Raw genomic sequence first — 25,461 nt, forward strand, 5'->3', positions numbered from 1 at the left:
TGTTGGATGAAGTTTGCATTTTATTCTAAGTCCATGAAACAGTGGCTTTGAGCAGAGGGGTCGGTTGACTTGACATTCATTTATTTATTGTTATTTAGTTTTCCCTCACTTCAAACCCAGGGCCTTACACATGCCACTAAGTGCTCCACCACTAAGCTAAATGCTGGCCCTTGGTTTATATTTTTAGCAGGCTACCTTAGTTGATGTAAGGTGAGTTGTGAGACAGAGACAAATTTGGAGATGGTGGAACTTTCTCAGGGGAGAGAAACTGGTGGCTTGGACCAATCAGACACAATTCTGGACATGGAACAAGGACAGAGGTCTTAGAGAGAGGCAGGGGAGGAGAAAGAGAGACAGAGAGGGAGGGAGGGACGGAGGGAGGGCGGGGTGAGGGAGGGAGAGCTAGTTTCTGTTCTCCATGGCAGGACCAAGGCTGTACAATTTCAACCATTCCTGTTGGCCTCTCTGTCCCCACCTATCGGTTGCTTCTAGAAGTGCCCTTATAAACGGAAACTGGAGCCTCGGGGATCCTTGGGGTCAGGACGCTGGAGGGAATCTCTCCCTAGATGGAAATATGGCTGGATGGGTGGGGCTGCATTCTTTGGGACAAAAAGTTAGACTGAACCTCTTCTCTCCCTGGGGCTATCACACTCTTTTCTCCCTCGTTTATAGGTCAGCCAGTTATGAACCACATGACTGCTGGGGGGGCACATGGTGGTAAGAACCAAGGCGGGTGAGGGTCAGTGTAATGGGGCACGAGCCCCACACCCATTCCAGCTCCCACCCGAGCCAAGGTCCCAGCACCCTTGGACTGCCTCTGATTGCCCCAGGGGTTTCTCTGGCTATGAGTGGGTGTGAAAGTGCACCGATGAAGGGGCAGGGCTTGTCTCCCCAGAGAGGGTGTGGCCAGTGGTCCAGATGATAAGCCTGGTGGCCAGTCACTGGTCCTTGACCGGTCGGCGTTAAACCCGCACTGTCCACTGTGCGCGACGAACAGGTTGAGGGTGGACAACACAGAGAGGGCTCGGAGCCGACTACCGAGGTTCCCGCAACCCTTGGCTCTTAGCGCCGGGGCCGCGCCCCTCCCGGCTGCACTTCCTCTCTCAGTCCCAGCTGCCGCTCCTGGGGAGCCCCGCTAGACTTGGTGATTCTGGTGGCCCGCAGTCTGCCGCCGCCACGCCTTGGCTTCAGGGTGCGTGGTAAGTCGATTGGCATTTTGAGATGTCCTGGGGGGTTGTGTCTGGAGTCCGACAGTGAACGACTGACTCTCCGTGCATCTCCATCCTGGAGTAAGGGTCTGCGTGGGCTCTGGCTCCCTGGACCTCCAGGCCTCTTCCTCTGCTGCCAGAACGGGGATCCCAGGAGGTAGGGAAGAAGCCAGGGAGACAGTTGTTGCTGCTGGGGGTGTGGGGTGGGGTGAAAATGGTGTCAGGGGCATCATGGGCCAGGATTTGCTTGTGGACAGACACTAGGCTGCACGAAAGGAGGATGGCCATGCCCTAATGTGGGCAGAAAGGTGGAGGGTCACAAATGTTAGCGGCAGTAGCCAGTCAGGTCCCCTGGATGTTGTGGAAAATGCCCCACCCAATTCTCTGAGGGTACTGGGATCCTGTGGCAATTTGAGAGTGGGCCAGGCCACGCCGCCACTTTATTTCTTAGCCCTGTTCTTTTCTGTCCTTTCCTTCCACCTACCTGCTCCCTACCCGTTTCTCCCACCCTTCTGTCCCCTGACCCGGCTCTGATTCTTTCCTTCCGTTTCTGCACCCTGTGCAATACAGGCTCCCCAGCTCTAACTAGGTCCCAGCACTGGCCACGTGACGGAGGCTGTGGTTGCAGTTTTCTGACGGGGGTTAGCAGTCAGCTAACCCCAGACTCAGCATGGAGTCTTAAGGTGGGAAGGCTGTGGAGCTCACCAGTCTAAAGGCCCTGCAGAGGTGGCACCTGATGCCCTCAGACATGAGTCAGACAGGAAACGTAATTGGGCCCCGAGAACTGAAGAGGAACACCATGATATAAAGCAAGGTGGAAGCTCGCTTCCCTTTTCTCAGCAAAAGGAGGGGTTTAGACGATAGGCCAATTGGTCCGACTGGAGAATTCTGCAGTAAGGGGTTAAGAGGCCTGTCCTGGCCGGCTCAGCAACTGAAGTTTTATCTGTTTGAACCATTGCGCACAGGGCTTGATGCAATGTAGAGAAAGGGTGAGGTTGTGAGCGCAAGCATTCTTACCCCCAATAGGCTTTGAGGTTTCTTAAATATCAGAAATTCCCAAGGGGGAAGCTAAAGAGGCTCATGAATTCCAGAGAGATAATCTCAAAGTGACAACCTTGTCAGGTCCCCGCTTCCCAGCACATCGTCCTCACGACAGACACTGCCTTTCTCCTCCATGGCTCATTTTCCCTCCCGTAGGGCTAACTGTACTGTGGAGCTGCTCGCACCTCCCCACCCCCTCCTTTTTTTTTTTTTTTTTTTTTTTTTTTTTTTTTGGTTTGGTTTGGTTTTCGAGACAGGGATTCTCTGTGTAGTCCTGGCTGTCCTGGAACTCACTTTAGGTTGGCCTGGAACTCTCAAAGATTCGCCTGCCTCTGCCTCCTTAGTGCTGGAATTAAAGGCGTGCGCCACCACCTCCTACCTTGTTTGTTTTTGAGACAGGGTCTCATTAAGTAGCCTTGGCTGTCCTGGGACTCACTGTGCACATCTGGCTGCATCTGCCTCCTGAATGCTGGGTTTAAAGGCATGTACCACCAGGCATGGCTCCCTCTTTTCTTTTCCTTTTTTTTTTTTTTTTTTTTTGTTTTTTGAGACAGGGTTTCTCTGTATTGTTTTGGAGGCTCTCCTGGAACTCACTTTGTAGACCAGGATGGCCTCCAACTCAGAGATCCGCCTGCCTCTGCCTCCCGAGTGCTGGGATTAAAGGCGTGCGCCACCACCGCCCGGCTTCTTTTCTTTTTCTTTTTTATGGGTGTGTGTGTGCATGTGTGGAGATGCCAGAATTTCTTCCTCAGCACTCTGGACTTCACTGTTTGAGCCAGGTTCTATCATTCAACTCACGAATTCAGCTAGACTGGCTGGCCAGTGAGCCCCAGGGAGCCTCTCCGCTTTTCCTCACTGACACTAAAAATATATCTCAGTGCCTGGCTTTTTATGTGGGGACTGGGGACCCAAGTTCAGGTCCTCCTGGTTCTGTGGCAAGCATTTTACTGATTGAATTATCCCCTTATCCCTTTTTCTTCCTTCCTTCCTTCCTTCTTCCTCCTTCCTCTTTCCTTCCTCTTATTTTTTGAGACAGAGTATATCAGGCTAGCTTCAAACTCTCTGTAGCTGAGGATGTCCTTGAACTCTGACCCTCTTGCCTCAACTTTTTTTTTTTTCCAACACAGGGTTTCTCTATGTCCTTGGCTGTCCTAGAACTAGATTTGTAGACAGGGCTGGCCTGGAACTCAGCGATCCACCTGCCTCTGCTTCCCAAGTGCTGGGATTAAAGGCGAGTACCACTACCACCTGGCACCCCTACCTCTTTTTTGAATGTCAGCGGCCTTGTGCCTGTGGAAGACAGAAGCATATATTGGATCCTCTGGAACTGGAGCTTCAGAGAGCTGAGAGCCAACATGTAGTGCTGGGGTTTGAACCCTGGTTCTCTGGAAGAGCAGCCAGTGCTCTTAACCCCTGAGCTACCTCCCTAGTGCCTTGCATAGGATTACAGGTGGCTTAGGCTTTGCTGGGGATAGAAGCCAGGCCCTCATGCATTGCATGATAAGCAAGCACTCTATTTACTGCCCCACTTCCTACTCTCAGCTTCTCAATTCACCTTCAACAGGTCCCAGCCAACTCTGCCCCCCTGAGGTATGAGAGAGAAGGGCGCTTTGACAGAGCCATCTCCACAGAAGTTCCAGCTGTAAGGAGCATAGGCCCCTTCTTAGGATGACGTCACCCTCCAGTCCCCCAGCTTTTAGGCTGGAGACTTCAGATGGAGACCAAGAAGATAGTGCTGAAGTGAACAAAGGAAAGCGTGAGCCGGCCCCCATGAACTCACCGTTCCAGGAGGAGGACCGGAATTTCTCCCCTCAGATCAAAGTGAATCTCAACTACCGGAAGGGACGAGGCGCCAGGTAAGATAGAGAAGGGACAAGAGAGGCTCCCACACAGCACTCCAGAGTCACTCAGTGACCAATCCAGCATGTATCTGTTCCTCATAGCCTAGCTATGTTGGCTCCTAAGTCCTACATTCTACCCCCTAGGGTTACTCCTTCCAGAAGTTTCTCATACTTGGCCTTCTGCCAAGATTATGCTTTTTGGTAGGGACACTCTCATTCAGTACCAAGTGTGCAACTGACAATCAACCTCACGTTTATGTTTTGACTCCCACCGGTATGGTCCCTGTGGTAGCTGGGGTGGTGGCTGGCCCCACAGTGCATCCAAGGAGAGACAGAGACATCTGGAAATGTCTTGAGTGCATCTCTGCTTTGCCCCAAAGCTGACACAGTCACTCAGGCAATGTCAACCCCGATGACTGACGACAGTGGGATTCTGCTTATCGTCATCTGTGTTTGGTGTTTCCTGTGTTCTTGCTACCAGTTCAGACAGTGATGGGGGGGGGGGAGGCTTCTAAGGAAGGAAATGTACCTGGTTTCCCAGAATCTTTATGGGCCAGCAAGACTGCCAGGAAAGCCATTTCTCCTTTCTCATCCCTGAGATTTGGCCACCAGCCTTGGTCCACTAGGCTGTTTGTGCCAGAGAGCTGTGGCCAGATTTATGACGGCACAGACAGGTGCCTGGGAGGCAACTTGGAGTAGTGTGGCTGGCCTAACAGAGACAGAGTGGACTCCGTGATGCCCATCTGGAGCCCCTGCCTGTGCATTCTTTGCTTCCCTATTCCTGCCCGGTTGGTAGGAAACGCTGTTCAAATGGCCGTATTTTCCAAGCAGACAGACCACAGGGCTGTGACAGGGTCCTTCATGGTCATGTGGCTAACTGGGCGAATGAGGCTCCCCTAAGATGATGCAGACACATACCTGTGGTGTCGCAGATGTGAGGGCTGGCTCTAACTGTACCATGGCTGTATGGCTTCAAGTGTGGATGACCCCATTAGTCACCCTATGCGTCAGAGTCACCCGTCCTTATTGGGTCAGCTCATTCCACTGGAGATTTGTTTGTTTGCTTTCTTTTTTTTTTTGGTTTTTTCGAGACAGGGTTTCTCTGTGGCTTTGGAGGCTGTCCTGGAACTAGCTCTTGTAGACCAGGCTGGCCTCGAACTCACAGAGATCCACCTGCCTCTGCCTCCCGAGTGCTGGGACTAAAGGCGTGCGCCACCAACACCCGGCTTTGCTTTCTTGTTTAAGGCAGGAACTTGCTATATAGCCCAGGCTAGCCTCCAATTTGAGGTGATCCTCCTGCTTGAGTCTCACGAGTGGTGGCATTACGGGCATGTGCTACCATGCCCAGCTTTCTGAACGTGTTAAACTGGGACCTAAGAGTCCCTAAATGCCCAGCACTCGGGAGGCAGAAGCAGGTGGATCTCTGTGAGTTCGAGGCCAGCCTGGTCTACAGAGTGAGTTCCAGGACAGCCTCCAAAACAATAGAGAAACCCTGTCTAGAAAAACCAAAAAAAAAAAAAAAAAAGTCCCTAAATCATGGAGTGAGTAGCTGTTTTTTCTTAGTTTGACCTCTCTTCCCTCATATCTTCTTTTCATAGTTTCAGGGGTCCCAAAGTTAGGCAGGCCATTGTGAATACTGACATGGCCTAGGAATGGGTTGCCTAGCCTCATTTGGGGACTCAATATGGTTGTATGTCAGGCCCACTGTATAGGCTAATCACTTTGTTTGATGATATTTCCTTGGTCCTTATAATAACCCTTGAATATTTCCATTTTTCAAAGAGTAAACTAGGTTAAGAGAGGTTAAGTGACTTGTGAAGGAGATGGGGCCATCTCACTAAGCAACTGTCCCCATCACAAGACAAACCCAGTGTGTCTCATGAGCCACAGGAGGCCTCTTCTGGGCTCTATGGAAGAGATTTCCCAGAAGGGTGATTTCTCAGTAAAACCATGTCAGCATATGATATTCAGTGCTGGGTGGACATGATAGTCTATCTCTGGGAAACATCTTGCTTGCCCAGCTGAGACCCTCTCTTGGGGTTTAGAGATGAGCAGCCCCCATGGCACTCCAGTTCTCCACTGTTTGACTTTAGGTAAGGTGCTTTACTTGTTTGCCTAATGGAGAAAAGGGTGACTCGCTGCCTGTAGGGCTGGATGATGAACCGAGGGCCATATGCCAATCAGGCAAGCACTTTACTGCTGAGATATACCTGAACTCCTGTCTCCATTCCATCTTCAAAATCAGTGATGCATGCAGGCTTTAGTTTGCAGGCACCTCATACAACCCTGCCCAGACCCATACAAATGTTCAAGGGCTACTGTAAGGTGTGGGGCTGAAATAACTCCTCTGGGATAACAGTCTTTTGAAAGATGATGCACTCGATGCTGAAAATTGCCTGAGATGAGTAGAGCCACAGTATTGCAGCAGATTAATGACCCTGTGGGTTTCTTCTCCTCACCTGGATCTCTGAGCTTTTGGGGCCCTAGGAGAGAGAAGCCTGCAAAAGCATTCCTGTGTAACCTGAGGTGCAGTGCTATAGGAGTACTAGCAATGCTTCCATGCATGAGGACGCTTCGTGCAGGAGGGATTGTTATCTTTCTCCAACGTGAGTCACAAAACACATTTTCCACAGCCAGCAGGACCCAAACAGGTTTGACCGTGACCGACTCTTCAGTGTGGTCTCTCGGGGTGTCCCTGAGGAGCTGGCTGGACTGCAAGAATACCTGTGCCGGACCAGCAAGTACCTCACTGACTCTGCGTACACAGGTAGCCCCTTGCCTTTGGTGTCCTTTGTGCTCAGGATCAGAGAGGCAGCTGTTCTTGGGACTGGAGAGATGGTTCAGTGGTTGAGAGCACCGACTGTTCTTCCAGAGGACCCGGGTTCAATTCCCAGCACCCACGTGGAAGCTAACAACCATCTATAAAAGCAGTTCCTGGAGATCCCATGCCCTTTTCTAGCCTTCATGGGACTGCATGCACTATAAAATAAGCACTTGGGCTGGGCGTTGGTGGTGCACGCCTTTAATCCCAGCACTTGGGAGGCAGAGGCAGGCAGATCTCTACCTGAACTCTACAGAATGAGTTCCAGGACAGCCAGGGCTACACAGAGAAACCCTATCTCAAAAAACAAGAGGGACAATGTGTACTCTAGAAAATTCAAATGGTAAAGAAATATGTAATGCCAAGAAAAAAACAGTCTGTCATCCCGGGCCACTGCTAATGCCTTGGCATCTTTTAAGATTTGTCCAGAAGATTAACTACATAAAGTATTGCCATATGCAATAATTTACTCCTCTCTCTGCTGGACACATCTTATTCATTTATTTGGTTGTTGAGATGGGGGGGGTTTCACTATGTAGCTCAGGCTAGCCTTGACTTAGTCTCTTGCATGCTTCAAGGCATGTGTTGCCACACCTAGCTTCATGGTGCAGGTGGTCTCCTTGGTGCAGACTGACCATCATTTAATCAAACAGGGCCTATATATGACTGGTCAGACTGTAGCCGGAGACCTCAACTTGCTACGTTCTTGGCCCTCTGTGCTAAGTACTTTGTTTATGTTATTCCCTTAAGTTTTTATAATAACCTTTGAGTACCTCCTTTTATCAAAAAGGAAAACAGGTTAAAAAAGGCCACATTCGTTTGCTGAAGGAGTCAGAGCCATTAACTGAGGGAGCCAATTGCAAATTCTGCACTGATTTTTTTTTTAATATGGGACTCATATAGCCCAAGCTGATCTCAGCCATGTAGTTGAGGATGACATTGATCCCCGATCTGACCTCCACTTACCAAGTGCTACCACGACTGGCTTTATGTGGTACTGGAGCTCACACTCAATGTCCTCAGCTCGGCCCTGGATATTCATATGAATGTCACAGATCAGGTGCGGTGGCTCATGCCTTAAATCCCGGTACTTGTGGGGCAGAGACAGGTGGGTCTCTGTAAGTTTGAGGCCAGCCAGAACTACAAAGTAAGACCCTGCATCAGGGGCTGGAGAGATGGCACAGTGGTTAAGAACACTAGTTGGTCTTCTAGAAGTCCTGAGTTCAATTCCCAGCAACCAAATAAATAAATCTAAAAAAAAAATAGACCCAGCATCAATGCATCAAAACAAAACAACACACACAGCTCACCACCACCACCACCAAAACCCCACACAGATAATATTACACATATAATGAATTATGCCTTAGAAACTTGGTGCTAAGGCAGAAATTGTAGTCAGGTCTGGTGGTATTTAAATACCAGTACTCTGGAGCCTTAATATCTCGCAGCCGAGTTGTATTCCCACCAGTTGCATATAGCAGTGATCTTTTTATATCCTCCCATGGGGTACTCTGCAGCGTAGGTTTGCTGTACGAACTGGCAGATGTTCCAGCCTTGCTGAGTCTGAGCATTGCCTGTGCCTTCCCCTCTCTCTTTGCAGAGGGCTCCACAGGGAAGACGTGCCTGATGAAGGCTGTGCTGAACCTTCAGGACGGGGTCAATGCCTGCATCCTGCCGCTGCTGCAGATTGACAAGGATTCTGGCAATCCTCAGCCCCTGGTCAATGCTCAGTGCACCGATGAGTTCTACCAAGGCCACAGTGCGCTGCATATTGCCATAGAGAAGAGGAGTCTGCCGTGCGTGAAGCTGCTGGTAGAGAACGGAGCAAATGTCCACGTCCGAGCCTGTGGCCGCTTCTTCCAAAAGCACTCAGGGACTTGCTTCTATTTTGGTGAGGGAACTTTCCTTAGATTCACTGAGGCACAGAGTGGGTAAAGCTTTGTCCAAGATCACATGGTTAAAGGTTGGCAGAGCTGGCACTGAACCCCAGTCTGCCTGCTTCTAACCAGACTAATTAAATTACAACTTGTTTAGAGAATGCTTAGACCCCTTTTAGCCAGGGAAACTCAGCATGTAGCCAAATCCAAATTGGGGAGAGAATAGGCTGCAAGAACTGGATTGTGCTAAAACTGAGTGGGCAGACTCAGGGTGTAACTCAGAGGAGGAACATGTGCTTGGCATGCAGAAGGCCCTGGGTTCAACTTTTTAAAGTTATGTGTGTATGTTAATACTTGTTCATGTGTGATCCAGTGAGTGTGGAGGCCAGAAGTTGTTTTCAGGTGCCTTTATCTCTCTCTTTGGTGGTTTTGTTTTGTCCCCCCCCTCTCCTTGGCTGTCCTGGAACTTGCTTTGTAGACCAGGCTGGCCTTGAACTCACAGAGATCTGCCTGCCTCTGCCTCCCGAGTGCTGGGGTTAAAGACGACACCACATCCCACTGTGGCAGTCGCTTTATTAAATGAGCTATGCCCCATCTCCCTGGGCTCCATTTTTAACATCCTTCGTCCTCAAAAAAAACAAAAACAGTAACAACAAGAAGACCTGACCCACTACCACCACCACCAAAACAAAACAGAACCCACCAAATGAAAAGGAACTTGATCAAGAAGAATTTGCCTTAAAGGGTAGTGAGTTGACTGTCAAAGAAGAATGCAAGAGGCAGGGGGAGGGACATCTGGGTGTCGGCCTCTTACTCTTCCTGGTCTGCTTGAGGGGGGCCTGGCCTTCTGCCTGAGGAAGAGTGGTGAGGAGGAAGCAGAGCTCAGGCTGCCGTCTTGGTCCACAGGCGAGCTACCTCTTTCTCTGGCTGCATGCACCAAGCAGTGGGACGTGGTGACCTACCTCCTGGAGAACCCGCACCAGCCTGCCAGCCTGGAGGCCACTGACTCCCTGGGCAACACAGTCCTGCATGCTCTGGTCATGATCGCAGATAACTCGCCTGAGAACAGTGCGCTGGTGATCCACATGTACGATGGGCTTCTCCAAGTGGGGGCCCGCCTCTGCCCCACTGTGCAGCTTGAGGATATCTGCAACCATCAAGGCCTCACACCCCTGAAGCTAGCCGCCAAGGAAGGCAAAATTGAGGTGAGTACTGCCTCTCTCGGCTACAGCAGGGCTCGGGCAGACAATTCATGTATGTATATAATGCAGTCTGGTCCCTCTCACCCTGGGCCCTTCCTTATCTCCCCCCTTTCCTATCAACCTCGTCCCCTTTCTCACCTTCAGTTCTTTTTTCTTGGTCTTGTTTAACTGAGCTTAAACGGGGCCATCTGTGAGATCACAGATTTCAAACTATTCATTGGTACCTGGAAGGGTCACATGATCAAAATGACTGCCTCTTCCCAAGAAACAATGTTTTAAAAAACGATTATTTTAATTTTATGTGTATAACTATTTTGCTTGTATGAACTTATGTGCACTGGGAGAATGCCTGATGCCTGTGGAGGCCAAAAAGAGGGTGCGGTTACAGATGACTGTAAACTGACATGCGGGTGCTAGGAACTGAACCTGGATCTTCTGCAGAAGCAATGAGTGCTCGTAACCCCTGAGTGATGGCTCCAGCATCCGGGAGACAGCTATAGTATTAACCCCTGAGTGATGGCTCCAGCATCCGGGAGACAGTTATAGTATTAACCCCTGAGCGATGGCTCCAGCATCCGGGAGACAGTTATAGTATTAACCCCTGAGCGATGGCTCCAGCATCCGGGAGACAGCTATAGTATTAACCCCTGAGCGATGGCTCCAGCATCCGGGAGACAGCTATAGTATTAACCCCTGAGCGATGGCTCCAGCATCCGGGAGACAGTTATAGTATTAACCCCTGAGCGATGGCTCCAGCATCCGGGAGACAGCTATAGTATTAACCCCTGAGCGATGGCTCCAGCATCCGGGAGACAGCTATAGTATTAACCCCTGAGTGATGGCTCCAGCATCCGGGAGACAGCTATAGTATTAACCCCTGAGCGATGGCTCCAGCATCCGGGAGACAGCTATAGTATTAACCCCTGAGCGATGGCTCCAGCATCCGGGAGACAGCTATAGTATTAACCCCTGAGCGATGGCTCCAGCATCCGGGAGACAGTTATAGTATTAACCCCTGAGCGATGGCTCCAGCATCTGGGAGACAGTTATATTATTAACCCCTGAGCAATGGCTCTAGCATCCAGGAGACAGTTATAGTATTAACCCTTGAGTGAGGCTGGCAGATCTCTGTGAGTTCGAGGCCAGCCTGGTCTACAGAGCAAGTTCCAGGACAGCCTCCAAAGTCACAGAGAAACCCTGTCTTGAAAAAAAAAGATCACTTAAGAGGAAGAGACAGGTGGTTCTCTATGAATTTTAAGTCAGTTTAGTCAATATAACAAGTTGCAAGACAGTCAGGGCTACAAAGTGAGACCTGTCTCAAAAAAAAAAGTGTCTATCAGTCAATCAGTTAATCAGTAAAAAGAAAGAAAAGAAAAAGGGTGGTAAGTTTTTTTTTTGTTGTTGTTGTTCTCTGTGATTTTACATTTTTTTTTTAGATTTTATTTATTTATTACATATACACCAGATTGAATTGTAGATGGTTGTCAGCTACCATGTGGTTGCTGGGAATTGAACTCAAGACCTCTGGAAGAGCAGTCAGTGCTCTTAACCTCTGAGCCATCTCTCCAGCCCCATTTTTTTATGTTTGTGGTTTGACATGGCTGCCTATAGTCTCAGCTACCTGGGAGGCTGAACCTAAGAGTTTAAGACCTGTCTTGGAAATATAGTTAGTCCCTGTGTGAGTAACCAAACCAAATAGAACCTTTATGTTTACAGGTGTAATCTTTTCCTTTAAATTCCTTGGTTTTCCTATTAATACAAGATTATATAAGTAATATGTATATAATCATATATAATAAACATTGTTCTAAAATTATTTATTTTTACATGCATGAGTATTTAGCCTGCATGGATATCTGTGCACCACATGCCTGCTTGGTGCCTTTGGAGGCCAGAAGAGCATGTCAGTGCCTCTGGGATAGTTGTGAGCTGCAATGTGGGTAGTGGGACTTGAACCTGGGTCCTATAGAGGAGCAGCCAGTGTTCTTAACCACTGAACCATCCCTCCAGCACCAATATTGCATTTTATTATTTTTTTTTTGGTTTTTCGAGACAAGGTTTCTCTGTGGCTTTTGAGGCTGTCCTGGAACTCACTCTGTAGACCAGGCTGACCTCAAACTCACAGAGATCCGCCTGCCTCTGCCTCCCGAGTGCTGGGATTAAAGGCGTGAGCTAACAACGCCCGGCTTGTATTGCATTTTATATACTTGCTACATATGTATATTAGGTACTTTCCATGGTGCTATACAAAATACCTGACAAAAGCCACTTAAGGAAGGAAGGGTTTGTTTGGCCCACACTTTGAGGGTACTGCCCACTATGGCAGGAGGCATGACAACAGGAACATGAGGCAGCGGGTCACGTCTCGTCTGCAGTCAGGAAGCAGAGAGAGATGAAATGCTGGTATGCAGATGACTTTCTCCTTTCTGTTCAGCCATGGGAAGGTGTCATCCACATGTAGGGTATGTGTGTCTTTCCATCTCTATTGACCTAATCTAGATAATTACTCATATATATATATATATATACATACATACATACATACATACATATATATATATATGCCCAGAGTTTGTCTCTTCGACATTTCTAGATCCTGCTGAGATTAGCCATCACAGTATGTAGCTTGTATTGTATATATATATCATGCTGTAACTCCAGTCCCAGGGGATCAGATACCCTCTTCTGTCCTCCGTGGGTGCTGCACATATGTGGTGCATGCAGGTGAAACACCCATACACATATTAAAATAAACAAATAAACAAAAATCCTCTAAAGGCATAGCTCTAGGGCTGGAGAGATGGCTCAGAGGTTGAGAGCACTGGCTGCTCTTCCAGAGGACCTGAGTTCAATCCCAGCAACCACATGGGGGCTCACAACCACCTGTAATGGGATCTGGTGTCCTCTTCTCGCCTGCAGGCATACATACTGGCAGAACACTGTATACATAATAAATAAATAAATCCTTAAAAAATAAAAAATGCACAGCTCTATGGCCTATGTAAGTTGCTCCCCAATCTGCACCCTCCTTGTCCTCATTCCTCATGTGTAAAATCAAAGACTTCTTAACCTGTTTTGGTGTAGAGACCCTTTCTAACCTGTTCAGTGTCTGCACCCTGACCACAGAAGTGCACACATGTGCATAACTGGTAGACTCTGATTTCAAGTGACCTCAAGTCCCCAGCTGGGATCTCTATGCTATCTGAGGGACTCAGGAAAGAAATCCATGGGGCAGGACGGGGAAGAAAGCCACGCTGCCTGTCAGCCTGGGCATAAAAAGGAATGTAACCCTGACAGTTCATTCTTGGTTGGGCATTTTTAAGAGCCGAAACATGTGAGAACCTATGTGCTTTACAGGGGCTCACGGTGTTGCCCAGCCCTGGCACAACATTAGTGCAGGGAGGGTGACTAGCAGGTGAGTTATGTGACTGCCCTGCAGATTTTCAGGCACATTCTGCAGCGGGAGTTCTCAGGACTATACCAGCCCCTTTCCCGAAAGTTCACCGAGTGGTGCTACGGTCCTGTCCGGGTATCACTGTATGACCTGTCCTCTGTGGACAACTGCGAAAAGAACTCGGTGCTGGAAATCATCGCCTTTCATTGCAGGAGCCCGGTAAGTCCATGGGTGTTGGTCTGCCTGGAGACGCTGGCAAAGGGCAAGCCTCCCTTCGCTGCATACTACAAGCTTGGGAATGGATGCATGCGGAAAGAACCTTTCAGGGGTCCTGGGCCTGGGGACCTGCTCCCCAGCTGCTCCTCTCCGCTTCCCTCGGCCCTCGCAGGGAGCCTGCCATGCAATGTGTGCTTTTCATACCATCTACCCAGCTGTGTCCTTCCTACATGGTTCTCCCTTTCCCACCCCAGCACCGGCACCGCATGGTGGTTTTAGAGCCACTGAACAAGCTCCTGCAGGAGAAATGGGAACGGCTCATCCCAAGATTCTTCTTCAACTTCGCCTGTTACTTGGTCTACATGCTCATCTTCACCATTGTTGCCTACTACCAGCCTTCCCTGGAGAAGGCAAGAGCTAGGTGGGGTTGTCCTGGGGCACACCTGCATGACGTAACCCTGGAGTGAGAAGGGGCAAGGAGACACCAGCCCATCCTACCAAAGATGACCCTGAGGCTTAGGCAGCTTGAGGGATATACCCAGAGCTCTTCTGGAGACAGTCCCCTAGGGTAACGGGAGCAATGACAGTGAATTCTTACTGAATGCTTGCCAGATGTGAGTCTATAGTCTAAGTGGTCAGCATGTGTTAAAGTAACTTGTCTGCTCACATCGAGCCTTGGGATGAAGGACTGCCATTCTCAGTTTACTACAGAGGTAAGAGAGAGGCACAGAAAGGTTAAGTATACCTAAGGTAATAAAAGCTCTCAGTGGTAGAGAAAATATGGCTGTAAACCCAATACTAATGACTGCTATATCATATGCTTCTAAGGGCCCTTTCTCAGAGCCCATGTTCTCTCTGATGCTCAGTGGCCTGCCTCTCCATAGTGCAGGCTCAGAATCCTCTCACTTGGGGCTCTTGGACAGCTAGCTGTCAAGGATGGGACCCAAGACTCTAGGCCTTATGAGAGTGTTTGTCTCTTCAGCCAGCCATTCCCTCATCAAAAGCGACTTTTGGGGAATCCATGCTGCTGCTGGGCCACATTCTGATTCTGCTTGGGGGTGTTTACCTCTTACTGGGCCAGGTAAGGCCTCCTTCCTATTTCTCCACCCTATGTAGCTCCCAGTCAACCACGAGGCAAACCAGGACTTTACAGGGAGTAAACTATGCTGTCTTCACTGCTGGGGAAACAAATTCCCACACAGGCCAGGGCCATCAGCCCAAGGGTGGCTCAATCCACAGTGGACTGGGCCTTCCTCCATCAATCACTAATTAAGGAAGTGTCCCGCAGGCTTGCTCCGTCTTACGGAGGCATTTTCTGAGTTGGGATTCCCTCCTCTCAAGTTGACATAAAACTACCCAGCACAAGCTACATATGGAGGTCAGGGGAGGCTACAGTTTTAGCCCATGAGGTGGTATGAGCCAGGTTCTCATAGCTAGAAGCAAGTGGGGGAGGTGCAATCCAGACCACAGGGGCCGCCTGGCTGCACTTAGAACTGAAGAACAAGTTTCACACTCTCTGACCTCTCTCTCTCCCACAGCTGTGGTACTTTTGGCGCCGTCGCCTGTTCATCTGGATCTCATTCATAGACAGCTACTTTGAAGTCCTGTTGTACGTCGGTCTCACTCCTTTCCCATATTTTGAGGTCTGGGTGTGGCAGGTGTGGCAGAGAGCACTAAGCTGATTGTGGAGGCCAGGACCCAGAGCTCCAAGTTGTTCTAGGGTTCGAGGATGGGAGTGTGTGCCAGGCCTGGGAATCCTGGCTCCTGGCCAGCTTGCTTGGGCCTTTTTACGTCCCCATTTTTGTAGAGTCCCTTTCCATGTAGTCTCAATTGTTTTTCTTTTTCTTTTCTTTTCTTTTCTTTTCTTTTTTTTTTTTTTTGGAGGCAGGGTTTCTCTGAGGCTTTGGAGGCTGTCCTGGAACTAGCTCTTGAAGACCATGCTGGTCTCAAACTCACAGAGATCCGCCCCCCTCTGCCTCCCAAGTGCTGGGGTTAAAGGCCACCACTGCCTGGCTTTTTTTTTTTTTTTTGAGTAGTCTCAGTTTTTTAAGACATTCTTTGATTCAGGTGTCACTATTGCAAGTAGGAAGCTCAGAGCATAAGTAACTTGCCCAGGATGGAGATCAGGCTATGATTGGTCCAGCTCTAGACAGATGGAGTCTATCTGAGGTGGTGGAGGCAGTGAGTGGTGGATATTACCTAGTGGCCTGGAAATTGAGCCAGATCTTGTCCCCACCCAGCCTTCTCCAGGCTCTGCTCACGGTGCTGTCCCAGGTGCTGCGTTTCGTGGAGACTGAATGGTACCTACCCCTGCTCGTGTGGTCCCTGGTGTTGGGCTGGCTAAATCTGCTTTACTATACACGTGGCTTCCAGCACACGGGCATCTACAGTGTCATGATCCAGAAGGTGAGAGATGGGGGTGCAGCCAGACTAGGGAGACCTGGACACCGCCTCCCTGTGGGTTCCTTTGGGCCTCATGAGGCGGGAGCTATCCTCTACAGCTAACCTGAGCAGAAGAAAACATGAGCTATTTGCCCATGAGTCGTTTACCCAGACACTTGCCCAACATTATTGCAGGTGTGGGTGTGCATGTACCTGGATGCCTTCATGCATATGCAGATGCATACACACACATTTGTTGGCAGCTGTCCACATAGGAACATGTGCATCCTTCATAAAGGAGCAGATAATATTCATATGCACTTACCCATTCATCTGAGCTTTGGGACATGGGGACATTTACATCGGTCTGCACCCATTTATTTCACAAGTGTTTAGGAGTGCTCCCTGTGGTCCTGGTTCTGTTCTAAGTGTTGGGAACACAGCAGTGAGCAAAACAGACGAGTCCTCCCTCTTTTGGAGCTGATGTTCCAGTGTGGGGAAAGAAATTGCGAACAAACAAGACAATAAACCAGTCCAGGATTTTGCTGACTACAAAGCCCCCCAGAGGAAACACACAGACAGTACTGTAGAGAATGGCAGAGTGAATGGTACCTTAGAGAGGATGGTGCATAGAACCCTTCTGAAGAGGCTTGTTTGTTTGGTTTTGGTTTTTCAAGACAGGGTTTCTCTGTATTGCTTTGGAGCCTGTCCTAGAACTTACTCTGTAGACCAGGTTGGCCCTGAACTCACAGAGAAGCCACCTGCTTCTGCCTCCCAAGTGCTGGAATTAAAGGCATGTACCACATCGCCCAGCTGAAGAGGGAGTTGGGAGTTGTTTTTAAGTTTTTTTTTTTAATGCAGTGTAGAAGATGGGATCCAGATCCTCATACAAATTAGGCAAGCACTCTACCACTGAGATGGCTCACACAGTCCATTAATGGTGACCTGGAAGAATGAGTCAGCCACCTCAGAGTGGAGGAGGAAGATCCTCTTCAGAGGGAACAATAAAAGTGGAGGCAAAGAGCCAGAAGAGGTGTAGAGTGCTTGAGACAGCCAGGAGACTGCAATGCCAAGGAGGCCAAGTGTGGGGTAGGGAGTAGGTAGCCGGTGGGTGCCCGGGCAGGGCTTTAACTTTCGGGTAAAATAGGGGCTGGAGAGGCTCCATAGATAGGATCAAAGTCTTACTCATATGCCTGCGGGCAAGCACTTTCTCCCACTTTCATCTGAGCTGGAGGCAGATTCTTTTAGAAGCTCCCACTGCTCAGAATGACCTGTGTTTGTGCACATACAGTCCGTGGGAGCGGTGTGTGCACAAAGGGACCCAACTTACGGGGTGTAGGGTTGGTAAACTGTGGACCATTCACCCAGTCTTTCCCATGGGCTTGTGTGTTCCAGGTCATTCTGCGAGACCTGCTCCGATTCCTGCTGGTCTACTTAGTCTTCCTTTTTGGCTTCGCTGTAGGTAAAGGCTCTTTTAAAACTTGAGTGTGTGTGTGTTCATGTGTAGTGCATGCACATGTGTGAATATGGGTCCATGAACTCTGGTGCATGCACGCAGAGAGACCTGAGCAGAGAGACCTGAGCAGTGTCTTCTGCTATTGTTGTCTGTCTTGTTGCCTTGAGACAGCATCTCTTACTGAACTGGAAGCGTACTGGTTTTTGACTAACATGGTCAGTGAGCTCTAGGGATCTATCTGCCTGTCTCTGCCCTGCAATGTTGGGGTTATAGCCACACATGGCTTTACTTTTTTTTTTCCTTTTTCTTTTTTTGGTTTTTCAAGACAGGGTTTCTCTGTATTGTTTTGGAGGCTGTCCTGGAACTAGCTCTTGTAGACCAGGCTGGTTTCGAACTCACAGAGATCCACCTGCCTCTGCCTTCTGAGTGCTGGGACTAAAGGCATGCGCCACCACCACCCGGCTCTTTTCTTTATTTTTAGAGACAGGGTTTCTCCGTGGATTTTTGGCTGTCCTAGAACTCACTCTGTAGATCAGACTGGCCTTGAACTCACAGAGATTCACTTGCTTCTGCCTCTGAAGTGCTGTGCCACCCAGCTGTGGCTTTGAAAATTTTAATTAATTATTTTCTCTGTGTGTGTGTGTGTGTGTGTGTGTGTGTGTGTGTCAGAAGACAACTTATGGGGAGGTGGTTTTTTTCCTTCCATCAAGTGGGACCTGGGGATCAAATTCAGGTCATCAGATTTGGAGGCAAACACCCAAACATGATGAACCATTTTGCCAGTCCTATGCCCAGCTTTTTGCATGGGTGCTAGAGAGTCAATCACAAGTTCTTATGCCTACAGCACAAGCACCTTTACCCCCTGAGCCATCTCCCTAGTCCAAATACCCCTTTTTTCTCCCTCCATCCCCTCAGCCTGCCTGGTTGTCTCCCAGACTGAGATTCCCCTCTCACTTACCTACAGCCCTAGTGAGCTTGAGCCGGGAGGCCCAAAGCCCCAAAGCCCCTGCCGATAACAACACCGCAGTGACAGAGCAGCCCATGGTGGGCCAGGAAGAGGAGGCAGCACCATACGGTGGCATTCTGGATGCCTCACTAGAGCTCTTCAAGTTCACCATTGGGATGGGTGAGCTGGCCTTCCAGGAACAGCTGCGCTTTCGTGGGGTGGTGCTGCTGTTACTGTTAGCCTACGTCCTTCTCACCTATGTTCTACTGCTTAACATGCTCATTGCCCTCATGAACGAGACTGTCAACAACGTTGCCAATGACAGCTGGAGCATCTGGAAGCTGCAGGTACTGCCAGTGAGGCGCCCCCTCTCACCCTCGGGACCCTGCTGAGGGTCCAGCACCCAGTTATGTGGGCTCAGTCCAGCAGAACTAACCAGATTTGTAGCCATTCATTCCTTCATATGGTTGTTGTGAGGATCTTATGAGCTCAGGAATATGAAGTGTCCAGGACAGTGCCTGGCACATAGTAGGTGTTCATTGAGTCAGTTACCATGATCCATTGGCATTATTATTGAGACGGTCTCACTACATATCACTGACTGGCCTCCAACTCACAGCAACTCCCCTGCCTCAGGTGTGAGTTACCCTGCCTAAATAGCAAGCGTGTCTGGAATGCCTCTTACTGGTACAAGCCCTGTGGAGAACAAGGCAAAGGACCCTCCTGAGCTCCACATATGTAAAATATAGATTGATGTGGGAGGTGGGGAGAAAGATTGGGGAGCTCTGATATGACCCCCACACAGAGGCATTACCAGTGTCTGACTTGATTACAGAACCATTAGCTGTTTAGGTGTTGGCCAGGGAGAGCCTGGAGGTTGGACTCTACTGCTACATTGTTGCTGTCCTTGGGCCATTTCCTCCTTGAGCCTCAAGTGCCAGCACCATCGGGGTCTGGGATGCCCTGGCACGTGTGTGAGGGGGCATGCACATGAGAGAGGGGTGTGGTCTGGAGGCTGAAGTGCTTAAGAAAGCCACTATGACCACTCCTTATGTGTCTACCATAAACACCACTGAGGTGTCTTTCCCTTAGTTTACAGATGGGGAAACTGAGATTCTGAGAGGATTGGAACCTCGTGCCCCACAGGAAACCAGATATAGCATGCAAGCTAGATCCCAGTTCACGTGCTTAAGTTCTGTGAGGGCATCTTTCCCCCTTGCTCTTGGTGCTTCATCCTCCAGGCAGGGTCTCAGAGTGCCTTGTTTGGTGTGTCCTTTGTCCCCAGAAAGCCATCTCTGTCTTGGAGATGGAGAATGGTTACTGGTGGTGCAGGAGGAAGCAGCACCGATCGGGGAGGAGGCTGAAAGTCGGCACCAGGTGGGACGGTGTGCCTGATGAGCGCTGGTGCTTCAGGTGAGCTAAGTGGGCGGGGCACGGTGGGAGCAGGGATAGCCCAGGATAGCCTCCTGATGGCTGCAGGAATCAGGTGTGGTAAGGAGTGCCAGGATACTCCATCTGGATGGGTAAGGTCAGGGATGCTGGATCTAAGAGACACACAGACCCCACTCCTGACACTGCGGTCACTGCCTGTGTTTTAACTTGTCTAGCTTTGCCATCCCAGTGGTATAAACTTAGGGTCCCTCCTTGGTGACTCCTGACTTCCTCTCATGCCAAGAAGCCAATATTCTGGGGTCACTATGGTTACCCTCATCCCTAGTTCTTCTAGTCTGATCTTGGAGCTATATCCCCTTCCTTGGAAACCAAGCTTTTCAATGTTCCCTCTCAATTGCCAACAAAGGAAATGTGTTAACAAATGTCCAGTCATAGCATACACCTTTACAGGCAGCAGCTGAGCAAGGGAGAAAATGAGGGCTTTATTTGTGATGAGCAGCCACAAAAGAGCTTAGAACTTGCCGCACAAAGATACACCTGACCCCACTCCCTTGCTCTGGTTGCTCTGGGTAACCCAGACACTGAGAATCATTGGGAAGAAGGGTGCCTCTTCCACGTGGACACCTGGCTTCAGGGGCTGTAATCCAAGAGTCACAGGATCAGTACTTGTGGGATGGGTGGACCAGTACCTTGTTAGGGAGGGGCAGAAACAAAAAAACATGTTCCTCATTATCTGTACAGTCTATTGGGAGAAAGGAGATGATTCCTCCCAGGGGCAAAGCTTGCTAGCTTCTCTGAACTTTGGGGCTGTTTTGTCAACCGCAGGGTAGAGGAAGTGAACTGGACTGCATGGGAGAAAACGCTCCCCACCTTGTCTGAGGATCCTTCAGGGGCTGGTGAGTAGCCTTGGGGCTAGTGCCCTTGCCCTGGGTCTTGTGAGCATGCACTGTGTGTTTGCTGGCAACACAGCCTTTGAGAGTCCAGGGTGGGACTCAGAGCCCTGTTTGGCTGATTTGCAGCTGTGCTCACACTTGCTCCTCCTGCAGGGGTTGGTGCCTTAGTCCCTCTCTATGGCAAGCCTGCCTGTTGGCCTGTCTAGGGAAAGATTCTCAGCTCAGAGTATGCTCTTCCCTTCTGTCTCACTCTGGCCTCTTTGCTGTCTTCTCTCCCTGCCCTGGTTATCAGCTGCACCCTTTGTCCAGGCTTGGGCTGGATTTGGTTTCCAGCAAGGGAAGAAGTTAGGGAGTATGTTCCCCCCAAGTCCTCCATCCTATCCTGGCTCACAGCAGAGGCAGCATCTCCCTGGGCCACGGCTTTGCTTGACAGGTCAGCCTACCTGACCTGAGATTTCTGCCACTACATAAGCACCGCCCCCCTGAGCCCCACAGTAGAAGTCACTTCCTGCCAGGTGGTGGCGCACGCCTTTAATCCCAGCACTGGGGAGGCAGAGCCAGGTGAATCTCTGTGAGTTTGAGGACAGCCTGGTCTACAAGGCGAGTTCCCAGACAGCCAGAACTATTACACAGAGAAAGCCTGTCTCTCAATACCAAAAAATAAATAAATAAATAAATAAATAGTCACTTCCTGTAAGTCTCTGTGACATTTGGCCTTTCTGTTCTAGCATAGTAAGAACCCTTCCTGTCTCCACCTCTCTGCCTCCACTAAAACCAACATCTCCACAGCTTTCAGGGGTTCTCTCGTTTCCCTTCTCTTTCCTACCAAATGTCTCCTGCCAAATGCCCCCGCTTTCTCCCTAATGCCCACCCAAGGTGAGTGTGACCTGTTACAAGGAGGCTCCTGGCATCTTGCTGCTCCAAAGCTTACTGATTTCCCACCTCCTTCCCTACACCAAGGCTTCCTTTCCACTTTCTCTACCTATTCTTACAATGCCAGGATAATGAGTCATTTTGCTCTCCTCCCCCCAATCAGGTCCAGGTATTCCATACCCAAATCCCCATCCCAAACTCTGCTGCAGGCTGGCCGCCAGCCTGACTGCAAACAGATTTGGGGTTGCCCTAGCAGGTAGCATGTATGCAGCTTCACCCTTAACACCCAGATGGGGGCTCTCTGCCCATCTCTCCTTTCTGATGCCGATGCCCTTGGCCTCTCAGGCATCTCCTTACAGTTTCACTTCTGTGCCCACTACAAGGTGTCTCAGGATGCACCCTAACCTTCAGACAAACTTTCTGCTTCAGGCCTGTCCCACTCCATCCTAGCTAATGCAGACAAGGACTTCACAGGGCCCACACTACACAGCCCCTGAAGGGTCACAGTCCCAGAGCTGTTGTCCTACCCATTCCTCAGAGTTCAGTCAACATGGTAGCCATTCGTGCTGTGATTCTCTTGGTTCTTTGCTTCCTTGACACTCCTCTGTCTCTGTCCTCTCCTCTCCCCAGGGTGTCCCTGTCCACCCCCAACTCTAAAGAAGGGTCTCCTCTCTCCTCCGAGCTCCCCGAGTTCCTGACCCACTTCTCTCCTGCTCTTTAGTGTGTCTCAGGTGTTCTGATCTCTGACAGAGCCCGTCAGCTCTGGGGGCTTTTGAGTTCTGTGGTGAGACTCCTGAATGGCCCATGGAAGGGGGTCACAGATTCTTGTCGGAGGAGGAAAGCAGGGAGATGGAGCTCCAAGATTGGCTGTTATACCCAGAACGTGGTGGGCCTTCATGGTTGTGGCCTTTTCTTGTTTCCTTGGCACTTACTGCCAGGGATATGCCAAAGGCAAGGCCACAGTGTTCCTTACTCCATTACAGGTAATGAGAAGAACCCAGCCTCTAAACCTGAGAAGAGCAGTGCCTCCGAGGAGGACCATCTGCCCCTCCAGGTCCTCCAGTCTCACTGATGGCCCAGATGCTGCAGCAGGCTGGCAGGACCAAATGGGGGATCTCCCCAGCCACACCTGCTGGCTCTGAGATTACTGAATTTGGTGGAAATATATTTTTTTGTGTAACTAAGTGGTCTAGAAGTATTATTTGAATAAAATTATGGGGGCCCTTGTACCTGGTAATATCCGTATGTATCTCTAGGTGCCCACCAGGCTCTGGGGCTAGTCTGCTCAGAAACCTTCACTGGCTGGTCACACCTCAGCTCCAGCACTGTCCTCTTCCACATGGCAGGCTGAGGGTTGGGTACGAATGAAGTCACTTTCTCACCTCTAGGATGACTAAGTCTCCATTACAATCTGGGTTGTAGCTTTCCCACCCCCTGGGCCTCAGTTTCTCACCTCTCCTCACCATTCTCTGCAGGGAAGCCAGAAGGACCCTCTTGAGACATAAGACAAGCAAGTTACCTCTGAACTCTGAAGGCCTGAGAGAAGTATCCTCAGCCTTGCATGTTTTTGCCCATGATTTCCAGGTTCTCCCCCACCCCACTCCAAACACCTTTTGCTTTCAGGGGAATTTGACGAAAAGGCCTTTCTCTTAATCATTCATGAAACCTGAAGGGCCTCACATTTGACTGTTTCACTTGGCATTTGCTAGATGTTTCTGTAATTTGAAACTCCCAGAAGGAAGACAGCAAGGTGGGAGCTGCACCTGTATTAAACATTCAAGGCCAAATGACTTGTTTGTAATTGTCTTTCAAACCACAGCCAAATTTTCTTGGGCTATATTTGATCTCTTGGAACCCCTGCCCTGCTGTGTCTGATTTAACATCCTTGTGGCTATCAAAACCTTACACTGTCGGGCGTTGGTGGCGCACGCCTTTAATCCCAGCACTCCGGAGGCAGAGGCAGGTGGATCTCTGTGAGTTCGAGGACAACCTCCAAAGCCACGGAGAAACCCTGTCTCGAAAAAACCAAAAAAAAAAAAAAAAGCACCGGCTGCTCTTCCAGAGGTCCCGAGTTCAATTCCCAGAAACCACATGGTGGCTCACAACCATCTACAATGAGTTGTGGTACCCTTTTCTGGCCTGCAGGCATACGTGCAGACAGAACACTGTATACATAATAAATAATAAATGAAATAAAAATAAAACCTTACGCTACCATTCTTAGCAGACCATTAGTTTCCACAAACCCCAAAGTGAAGGTCACTGGACAGCACCTGAAACCTACTGCTGTAACTTGCTAATTGTGGTCCCTTACAAATGACTTGTTCAGTAACTTAAAAAAACTTATAAAACTTCCTCCAAAATGGAACATGGTATTTGGGGAGACCTGAAACTGCCTGGGGTCGCTCATATTTGGCTCCAAAATAAACAATTTTTTTTTTTTTTTTTTTTGGTTTTTCGAGACAGGGTTTCTCTGTGGCTTTGGAGGCTGTCCTGGAACTCACTCTGTAGACCAGGCTGGCCTCTGCCTCCCGAGTGCTGGGATTAAAGGCGTGCGCCACCAATGCCCGGCCCAAAATAAACAATCTTATTCCCTTTGAATTGAGACTTCCTTCTGTGCACTAAAATTCTAGGTTTATTTCCTGGACCACTTTTTAAATTACTGTTTCATGACTACCTGACAGTTCTCTTCTGTCAAAACTGCATATGAAGTATATGCAAGCACAGATATGTGTGTTGCTGGATGGAACTGGCATCTCATATATAGCCAGATTGGTTTTGAACACACAAGAACCTTACTCTAGTCTCCTGAGGGCTAGGATTACAGGCTCATGTAATCCCGGCCTCAAACTCTCTGTGTAGCTGAAAAAGACCTAAAACTTCTGATTCTGCTGCCTCCACAACCCCAGAATTTGAGAGTTTGCCACAATACCCTAGTACTGGGGGGTGGAACTAAGAACTTCATGTTTGTTACGTCCTCAACCCCTAAGAGACACCCGAAGCCGGGCGTTGGTGGCGCACGCCTTTAATCCCAGCACTCGGGAGGCAGAGGCAGGCGGATCTTTGTGAGTTCGAGGCCAGCCTGGTCTACAGAGTGAGTTCCAGGACAGCCTCCAAAGCTACAGAGAAACCTTGTCTCGAAAAACCAAAAAAAAAAAAAAAAAAAAAAGAGACACCCGAACATGCTCATATGCTAATGGGATAGTATCAGTTTTCTATTGCCCAAGAGGTTTAAGTCTGAAGCAAAAGTCAGAAGCATAAAGGGTAAGGGACAATGAAAAATACATCAAATAAGACTTCCTCTTGACTATAATTCTCTAAGGAATGTGATGAGGGTTGTCTGCATAGTATTGAGACAGAAATGGGGCGCAGAACGGCCCGAATCATTAAAGCATTATTGTCTCTGAATGCAGTTTTGGGTGTGATATCTGAGGCGAGCCAATGTTTTACTCTCTATTCCCAGGTCCTGAGGATTAAATGCATGCTTACACTGGCTCTTCACTACCCAGCTAGATTACTTGGGGCCTTCTTTCTCCCCTCTCGCCCGACTCTCCTTTTCATTTGAGACAAGGCTCACCAGATTGCCCAGACTGGACTCAGACCCTGAAGCAATTGTGATTTCCGGTCTGCGCTATAAAATCTAACTTCACCCTTTCAAACTTCACACGAGTTTACAAAGGACTGAGAATTCTCCGAAGACCACCGGGTAAAAGGTGGTCGCGCAGAGAACGGAAGCAAAGCCGCGCTTAAGCCTTGGCGCAGGCGCACTGAAACGCGCGGCGCTCTTCGTTACCCAGAAGTCCTGGGGCGGTGGAGACCACTCACTCAACAGCACGGGGGAGTCTTGCGTAGCGAGGCGGGCTGAGCGCCAGGAGCTCCCATGAGCCTTTGCCATTCTCACCCTCCATTGCGTGAG

The 25,461-nt window shown here is 49.5% G+C and overlaps 1 protein-coding gene and 1 long non-coding RNA gene across 5 annotated transcripts; one reads left to right on the forward strand and one right to left on the reverse strand.

Annotated features, from left to right (window-relative positions):
* The first annotated feature begins 761 nt into the window (after positions 1–761).
* Trpv2 (transient receptor potential cation channel subfamily V member 2) lies at positions 762–22,725 on the forward strand. 3 transcript variants are annotated; one of them, XM_021225795.2, is made up of 15 exons: positions 762–1,192; positions 3,814–4,105; positions 6,724–6,857; positions 8,515–8,805; positions 9,698–9,996; positions 13,433–13,606; positions 13,858–14,013; positions 14,586–14,684; positions 15,142–15,212; positions 15,844–16,009; positions 17,381–17,447; positions 18,406–18,734; positions 19,673–19,800; positions 20,605–20,675; positions 22,529–22,725. In XM_021225795.2, the coding sequence occupies exons 2-15, from the start codon at positions 3,918–3,920 to the stop codon at positions 22,615–22,617; spliced, it is 2,262 nt and encodes a 753-aa protein (XP_021081454.1). In that variant the 5' UTR covers positions 762–1,192; positions 3,814–3,917; the 3' UTR covers positions 22,618–22,725. The 3 variants fall into 3 exon arrangements, with proteins under 3 accessions (XP_021081454.1, XP_012966872.1, XP_021081455.1); XM_013111418.3 differs by having other exon boundaries at positions 764–1,199; XM_021225796.2 differs by lacking the exon at positions 762–1,192 and adding an exon at positions 1,234–1,365.
* LOC121141362 lies at positions 20,238–25,331 on the reverse strand. Of its 2 annotated transcripts, none has more exons than XR_005878254.1 (2): positions 25,123–25,331; positions 20,238–22,892 (listed from the first exon to the last, which is right to left on the reverse strand). It is a non-coding gene; the product is annotated as an uncharacterized LOC121141362 (long non-coding RNA). The 2 variants fall into 2 exon arrangements; XR_005878255.1 differs by having other exon boundaries at positions 20,238–23,038.
* Positions 25,332–25,461: the final 130 nt, after the last annotated feature.

Source organism: Mesocricetus auratus, unplaced genomic scaffold (genome assembly GCF_017639785.1).
Source record: "Mesocricetus auratus isolate SY011 unplaced genomic scaffold, BCM_Maur_2.0 Super-Scaffold_100007, whole genome shotgun sequence".
Lineage (NCBI taxonomy): Eukaryota > Metazoa > Chordata > Mammalia > Rodentia > Cricetidae > Mesocricetus > Mesocricetus auratus.